Below are 8323 nucleotides of genomic sequence, written 5' to 3'. Positions count from 1 at the left end.
AACTGGGCCAATAAAAAAATTTAATACACAAAGAAAAGTATGCATAATATCTACTTAGCGACGTATTTTTAATTTAATAAGCCTCATTGAAACACATATGCGAAATTACTGCATAATTACAGTAATTACTTTGTCCATAAAAGAAAATTAATATGGACATTACTTTGTCTAAACGAGTAATTTTAAAAGTTTTGCATTATTCTTTCAGTAAAATAGTGAAATTTAACATGTCAGTAATTTATGCAGATTTTTTGTAAAAATGGGCTGCATGCTGATTATCTTCACTGATCTGGGATCGAGTTTGTAAGTTTCCAGGAAGCTGGCTGGTCGAAGCCACCATTCACTGCGCTGAAAGACTTGTACAATAATTTATAATAGTTCTGTTATCATAACATAATAATGGTCTCAATTCCAGTGGGATGTTTCAGTGTTAAAACCTTTACAAATAGTGCTGCACTCAGAAATTAACCTCAACCCAGAGATATGAACTGAATGTTTTCATGTTGGATTATACATCTCTATAAATAAAAAATATACTAAAATACTTCCAGATGGCATAAAAACTGAATTAATTTTGATTGAATAAAATCTCACAGAGTATTTTTGAATACTTTTTAGAGGAAATTTCTTACTTACTTCTTTCTTATTTGTTTGTAATGTAACTTTTTATTACACGGACAATAACTTGACATCAAGTAAGGCAGCAGTCAATTAAACCCAATGTTTTTCACCAATTTTGAGAAAAATTTGCAGTAAAATCAGAAAACATGAGATCTGTTGATTTTGTGTGAATTTTGCAGATTTGTGAAAAAATGGAGGGACTTGTTGATGTAATTTGGAGTCTAGAAGGCCACATAAAAAGCTACGGTGGGCCAGATTTGGCCCCCGGGCCTCGAGTTTGACACGTGCTGTAAACGTTGTAGATATTCATCATAAAGGACTTTTCCACCTCTTCACTGTAAAACATTTGAGCCACTTTGAGTTGTGTGTATTATCTTTTACTCTTTAAGTCAAATGAATTCATCAAGTTTTAGATTCTGAACCTAAATGTGAGTTTGTGAAAGATAAACTTACAGTAATAAGTTGTGTTAACTTTTTATTAACTTTATCAAACCTCCAAGAGTTGAATAAACTAGTTTTTAGGTTAGTGCTTAAAAAACTGAAAGCAGAAAAAAACAGGAGTGGGAACTATTTCCCAGGATGCTTAGCGGCGTGTTTCTATATCCACAGATGGAAATGTGTTACATTAATCTGACTCTGTGTTATTAAGGAAAATGTTTATTTCAATGCAGCTGGAAGATAATGCTCCGTTAACACTAAATGTTTTTGAGCAGAATTCATTGAGATGTTTAATAAAATTTATTATGGGATCAGAAGTTTTGTTCATGCAATTTAAAACAAGAATTTAAATTATTCTAAAATAAAAATATATAATTTGATATTGTGAGTGAAAATAGGTATCATGAAATAATTATTTGATTTAAATTACAGCATTAAGTTGAAACTCAATTCAAGATTAACAAACTTAAGTTGTTTAAACGTTTTTTATCTCTTGTTAAATCGACTTCATGAACTTTAATTTCTGAGTTAAAAACAATAAAATTTTCTTGCATTTCTGTGGCAGCAGGTGGACTTCAAGTTAAACCAGCTTTACATGTTTTACAGTGTTTGAACTGCTCACATCAGGGACAGAATTAAAAACAAAGATAAACTAAAAAACTACTTTTTCACACAACGGTGCCAATATGTGACATCTTAAAACCTGCTTCTTTAGCGTTTTTAATTCACTGAATAAGTGACATTTTAATTTTTACAATAACAAAAGTGTTGATTCTGATTTAAAATGCCAAATAGGAATGTTCTTATCATACATACTGGATGTGAGAAACCTTTGTATGATTTTAAAAATATAATAAAAGTGGGTCTTGGCCCATTCTATTCATTACCTGCACTTTGTCTTGGTTTAATTTTATGACTTTGAACCACAGTCAGGAGAGCGCACTGATAAAAATGGAATTATTTGCAAAATGTAAATGGGCCAGAAAGCAATGCAGGTCCAAAACAGAAGTTTATGTATCAAACAAACGTCTGCGGGTGAATTAACACTTTGGTATCCGTTCATATCAACCTTCATTTTTTTAGAGTCTCTGAATTAAAATTTTTTCTTGTTGTTGTTTTTGTTTTGCTTCATAATATGTGAAAAGATTGAATCTGATTTATTTACTCAAAATTTGTACCTGTTCTCTATATTTGAGCATGGCTTAATTCGCACAGTTAGTTCAGAAACTAAAACTCTGCAGAGTTTTAGTCCATTACAGCCAGGATCAGGTAGAGTTCATCAGCAGTCCTTCCATGTCGGATTCTTATCTCCGTTTCTTCGACCTCGCCGTGAGTTGAGTTACGACCCGGGAGAGAAGTTCTGATTTCACACTCTGGACCTGCACAGCTTCAAATCCCAGATATAAAGATGTTTTATTCTTCAGCTTCCTTAGAAGTGTGAATATTTTGGATTTGTGGCTTTATGACCAAGAGAGTCTGCTTGGGAGTTCCATAATTCACTGCCTCTCGGAAGGTCAAAGGTCATTCCATGGTCCATGCTGAAAGAGGGTCTAACTTAGATTTGCTGAAAGAATAAGGTATTCATTTCTTAGGCCTTCTCCTGTAGTGTGCGATATTTAACTAAACTTTAGAGGAAATAAAACATAGACTAACAGGACCAGTGTGTACATGTATGTTTAAATGCAGCCACTTTATAAAAGGGAAAACAGGAAGGCAGGTTGTGACAGTGTGCATATGAGGGTCATGGTGTTCTTCAGAGATTCAGCCTGGGGGCAGAAACTGCCTCAAAAATCTTTATAGGCAGCATTGACCTGAAAGGAAAAGTTTGTATGGTTTGTGCCCAGGATGTGTGGGGTCTGCAGAGATGTTAGCTGACTTAGGTGACTTGCATAGAAACATGAATTTCAGTGTAATCAACTATTTTACAGGCCAGTCATGGCTGTAGGTCTCAGGACAGGCAGCGCTTTGCAGAAGAACCTCAGATTTAGTGCTTGCATTTATCGATTGCATCACTGGTACCGACTGCTGATTCTGGAGATGTCGCTCTGCAGGACAGCTGGGGAAAATGATCACTTGGTGTGCAGATAGAGACAAACCAGGAAATAAAAGAACAGAAATAAAACTATAAAACATAAAACCAAGCAGACTTTAAAATACAACATATGAAAAAAGTTGAAAACCTTCATAGTTTGTAACCCTGTGATCATTTTGTAGTGCAAAATTCAAAAACATTCGACAGACAACATTTGTTATGAAAAACAACAGCAAAACATGTACAAACCAAATGTATGAAGATAGTATCACCACCTCCGTTTGGGACAGAACAGCTTTTGTTAGAGGAAAATATCTATAAATACTCTGAGCACCGATTTGCATTTTGCATGTCAAGATAGAATATTGTCGCTGTGTTCTGACATTTAGCCCATTGTGTGCTATTATCTATAGATTTTAAGGAACATTATTCAGAATTGGTTACATTTGAGCTAATTGCTGAAACCCTTAAGTTTTAGTCCAAACTTTGATCAGACGGCTTCCAGGAAATGCCCCGCTTCCCCTCCTTCAGCCTCAATGAAAAGTTGCAATGAAGTCACATGACTTATAATAAGTTGTGTTTACGCAGAAAGCAATCCAAGAAAACCAGTTTCCTGCTTTTCAGGCATTTAGGGATCAAAACTGAGAGGCTGAGAAGACGAGTATGAAGACTCCATCAAACGCAGCTGGCACTCATCCAGAAACATCCAGACAAACTTGAAATGTTCTTTAGCACGAATGAAAAGAATGTATTCTCTAGATAAGGAAATATATCAGGCCAGGCATAATTTAACTTTTTTTTCTTCAGCTCTCATTCGTTCCCCTTAAATGTTGCATGTTTGTCACCTTATTATGCAACAGCAGTTTTTCTTCAACGGCCCCGGGGTTTACAGGGGAACCCCAGAGGAGGAAGAGAAAATACATGGAGGAACTGTGTTTGTGCTGCATGTTAGCTGATAATGAGTACTTCTATTGTAACAAATAGTAAAGCTGTCATTTTAAATGTGATTGAAGATTCCCTGTTTTAGAATACAGTCAGGCATCTGCATGCTGTGTATTTTTTACTTAAACAAATGCTACTATTATTATTTTGAGTGCTATTCTACATTATGTTCTTCATCAGTAAAACATGCAATATAAACCAAAACACTGTAGATCAGGGAAAATACTGTTAATTTTATGTTATATATAAAAACTTAATAGTCATTCATATTTTAAAACACTTTTTATTTTGTAAAAAAACACACAAACACAAATATATACACTTTGTACAAATGCTTTAAGGAAACATGTAGAAGTGCTTTCACATGAAGTTACTTGTCAAGAGTTGAGATGTTAGAATGCATTTACCCCATTAACAAAATGTCACTTATAAGTCTAACGGAAAAAATATGTATGTGATAAAATAAATGGCACTTCAACCTAAGTTAAATATTTATATCAGTGTGTAGTTTTCTTTTTGGAGGTATCTCCAAATTACTGACTTTTTTGGATCATGATGTAATGCCCGATCTTAAAATCTGTATGGTAAAAAGTAAAAACATAAGTGCTTTGAACCAGCCAAAACCATATGCACACATCTAAGCTTCTGTAACACAGACAAATTCTTCATAACTTCACATCGGCGGATACAAGAGATGAGGACAACTGTCCACACATGACAGAGTGGCTTGCATGGGCTTGCATGATAGCTTAATGTGGCGGGGTTGACTCTGGTGGGGTGGAGCTTGTGAACAGGAAGCGCTTTAAAAACAGTCCAAAATTTTAAAGAGTTCCTCCTGTCCGGTCATGGAGATCTCACATCAAGGAAAAGTTGTTCCAGAATTCGTACGAGTTGCTCTGGAAGTTTGTGTCCAGTGTTGTGTACTGTGGTGGGTCTTCTAACTCTGAAAAACAAACACAACATTCCAGCATAAATTCAGGTGACAATAGGTATGCATTTTCAAAATCAATTTTTAATGATCTCTTGTCTTCTTCCAAGAGTTTGCTACATGCAAAATGTGTTGAATTTAAACTCCCAAATTGCAAATATACAATCTATTTCTACATTTAAAGGTTTAAAACTGCTGCAGAGTAAATTTCCTCTTTGCTTGTCAGTATTTACCTGAGGAAGACTCACTCCAATTACTCCCTGGACTGGTGCGTGCTTCATTGTGAAGGAATCCCCTGCTGTCTGTATTGCTCATCCACTGTGATTCTTTCTCCAGTATCTTGCAAATCTGTAAGAGTAACACCAGACTGAATACAACTGGAGATTTCTCACATAGTTTTTTTAACAATTAGCTTAATTGTATCATTAATGATGCCAAACAGACAGAATAAGACAAGCAGGGGTATTCCTGCCAATGAAAAATGCATGCAGTTAAGAGTGGGAGCTGAAGGTCATGCTTACCTCAATGACGTCTTGTTGATAGTCGTATTCTGGAAGAGCACAGCGAAGAAGCAGGGAGAGAAAAGGAAAATACTATAAGTATACTGATAGGATACATTTCCATCTAATTCTCTTGCAGTTTTTTTCCCAGTTAGTAAAATTTCTCCTGTCTTACCAAGGTTGTGTTCAGGAGAAACCTCAAATCTGTGGGAAAAGTGGTTCTGCAGAGGATCTGTCTCAATCTCCACTAAGAGGGACAACTCAGGAACTTCACCTGTACAGTCGAATCCTGCAACAAGAAACCGCATTTAGAAAAACATCTATCGCTTGCATATTGCACAGTTTGTTTGTTTGTTTGTTTGTTTGTTTGTTTGTTTGTTTTGCAAAGTTTCTCACTCACCTGCATGCTCCATGTTCACTGTGCTGTCTACTGTGTTCTCCTGAGTGGACATGGTTTCCTCGGGCGGACACATGTTTACAGGAGACTGAGTGTCGCTGTAGTCTGACTCCATCTCTTCCTTAACTGCTTGTCTCTGCAGAGATAAAAAAAGTCAAAATCAGTTAATTTCTTTTCCAAAACATAAAGCTTTGTGATTGCATTTACATAGCCTTATCTAAATCTGTGAGAGTCACATGATTTGAATAAATCCCTAACTAGGTGCTGCAGCACATTGACAGTATTTACCTTCTTCCTTGACTTGGTGTCCCTCGATTTGCTCCTTTTGTCTGTGCAAAGAAAAGAAAAAAAATTAATCACTTTACAGCTCAATCTTTTAATATCATGTCAGCAACAAAAAAATCTACTGTGAAAATCTTGAAATATGCCAAGAATTGTTTCTCACCTTTGTTTTTTGAGACAGCAGGCAGCATTCTGAAGACCCGCATGGCTTGGTGGCCTTTGTTGATGCTTTTGTCTTTCACCTCCTCAATGTCAGGCAGGGAGTTCATGGCACATCGGAAGTTGGCTTTCCAAGTTTTGGGATCACAATTCTGTCCCTTCGTGTATTTACCTGTAAAAACCATTTAAACATTTGAGTTTTTTCATAACAAAACTCAAATGTTTTGTTATGTATTTGCATATTCATTACAAATACAGCTGAAGTGCCTGTTCCTGTTTGCTCACCTGTATGGATGGCCCATTCTTTGAACAGACAGGCGTCTTTGTCAAGCTCCCAACCATGTCGAGCAGCGTGCTTCCATGGAATAGAGAACATTGTCTTCTCCTGCAACATGAATACAAAACATGTTTTAGCTAAGCAGACATTTTATAGCATATTTACTTTAATTTCAAGCTCCATCTCAACAACTTACTGACCTTATCCACCCATTGCAGCCCGCTGATGGTGTTTGAATCGATCATCTTCTCCAGCCACGGCCTCATTCTCATTCTAGACACAGGCATGTTTGTGCCTAAAATACGAAGCAACACACAAAAAACAAGATAGTCGTTAGATAAAGGCGGAATCCGATTTGATAGACAGAAGAGAGAGCAACTGAAACCCCCACATCCGCCTCTGCTTAGATTTATAGCTGCGGGTTGGCCGTGCTAAAAGGAGGTGAGGAGAAGTTCATCTGAAGGCTGCAGGGCGCGCAAGGAGGAGAGGTTTGGGGGCGTTTACATGCAGAAGTCAGGCGAATGTGTGATATCCTTAGACCCAAAAAACACACACAGCTCTTCTGAAATTATTGTTTTCCGAATTGATTCGTTTAGTGGCCAAACAAAGTAAAAATAAATAAATAAATGATTTTTTTTTTTTAAAGTAACACAACTCCTTCTGGAGGCGCACGGTGCGCGATATTCCCATCCATAAATTAGAGCCGATTTCAATTCAATGAGTTAAAATGCACAAAACTTGAAAAACACGTTCTAAACTGTATTCACAGAATATTTAAAATGTTGCTACTCAGGCGTAAATCCTTCACATACATTCTTACTAAATATAAACCTCGAAACCACTTACAGTGTTTGCTCCTTTTATAATCCGAGAGGAAAAAAGGGAGATGTGTGAAAATCAGTGATGCGAAAGTTCCGAGTTCGCTGTAGGTTAGTTTCTTCTCGTTCCTTAGTTATCCTGCTGGATAGCTTTCTTGGACTGAGTGAGGTAGCGTGGTAAAGGTTGTCTTATATTGGTGCTGAGTTGGTATTCCCCCATCAGCCCAGAGGGCGGGGCGAACTGTAAAAAATATCCACTATGAAAACACATGCAACTCCGGCTTTGACTCTGATGTCAGTTTTTATCAAATATTTGAAGATGTTGCCGTTTCTTTATGTCGGACTTTTTTTTTTAGCTTTCACACAAAACATTTTTATCCAAGTCTTGTCAATTTTCCCCTAAAATTCTTCATGCATAACTTTGTAATAGAGGAATGAAGGGATGTATAGTTAAATAATTTTAAAATAAATGTTTAATTAGCAGATACGTCTGTTATTAACATTTCATCAATAAGCATGTATTTATGCACATGTTGCAAAAAATGCATTAAGAAGCTGAAAGTAGTACGTTTATTTGATCTATTTGGGGATGTTTTTTTACAGTGGCGCGCATGCGCTTTGTGAGCCTCTCGTTCAGCAGTGGAGCCGTTTCCGAGAAATCACGTTGTTGAGTGCAAGAGGGAAGTTAATAACAACACGGGCTGATTACAGTAGCCCGCCGCACGTAGTCCGCTGCATAAAACTATGACCTGACCTGGATGGAGTTTTGTAATCCAGCATGCAGAACAGTGCAGGGAACTTTGCAGACTTTTCGGACGTTTAGCAACATATGCACATGTATTTAAAACTGCAATATTTTTAAAACAGTTAACAACAACGCCATGTTGTGTTAGTGTTCTTATTGTTAAATAGAGTAAATTAGCTTATGT

At 36.6% G+C, this 8323-nt stretch overlaps 1 protein-coding gene across 2 annotated transcripts; it reads right to left on the bottom strand.

Annotated features, from left to right (window-relative positions):
- Positions 1-4296: 4296 nt before the first annotated feature.
- On the bottom strand, positions 4297-7580 carry irf1b (interferon regulatory factor 1b). Of its 2 annotated transcripts, XM_015037494.1 has the most exons (10): positions 7423-7579; positions 6777-6871; positions 6585-6684; positions 6304-6471; positions 6147-6187; positions 5862-5994; positions 5637-5750; positions 5483-5511; positions 5195-5309; positions 4297-4976 (listed from the first exon to the last, which is right to left on the bottom strand). In XM_015037494.1, exons 2-10 carry the CDS (start codon positions 6861-6863, stop codon positions 4888-4890), a joined length of 876 nt encoding a protein of 291 aa, XP_014892980.1. In that variant the 5' UTR covers positions 6864-6871; positions 7423-7579; the 3' UTR covers positions 4297-4887. The 2 variants fall into 2 exon arrangements, with proteins under 2 accessions (XP_014892980.1, XP_014892981.1); XM_015037495.1 differs by lacking the exon at positions 5195-5309 and having other exon boundaries at positions 4899-4976; positions 7423-7580.
- Positions 7581-8323: the final 743 nt, after the last annotated feature.

The sequence above is a fragment of the Poecilia latipinna genome, unplaced genomic scaffold, assembly GCF_001443285.1.
Source record: "Poecilia latipinna isolate Pla-1442-1.1 unplaced genomic scaffold, P_latipinna-1.0 Scaffold407, whole genome shotgun sequence".
Lineage (NCBI taxonomy): Eukaryota > Metazoa > Chordata > Actinopteri > Cyprinodontiformes > Poeciliidae > Poecilia > Poecilia latipinna.
The sequence above is the reverse complement of the archived record's forward strand: the minus strand, read 5'-3'. Positions and strand labels throughout refer to the sequence as shown.

What these genes read in the sequence shown, in the direction of transcription:
- irf1b (XM_015037494.1), bottom strand. Translation starts at nt 6,863, where the DNA reads ATGCCTGTGTCTAGAATGAGAATGAGGCCGTGGCTGGAGAAGATGATC. An exon ending in GGCTGCAATGGGTGGATAAG is followed by an intron (nt 6,685 to 6,776) that starts GTCAGTAAGTTG and finishes TTCATGTTGCAG; the next exon opens with GAGAAGACAATGTTCTCTAT. An exon ending in TGCTGTCTCAAAAAACAAAG is followed by an intron (nt 6,188 to 6,303) that starts GTGAGAAACAAT and finishes TTCTTTGCACAG; the next exon opens with ACAAAAGGAGCAAATCGAGG.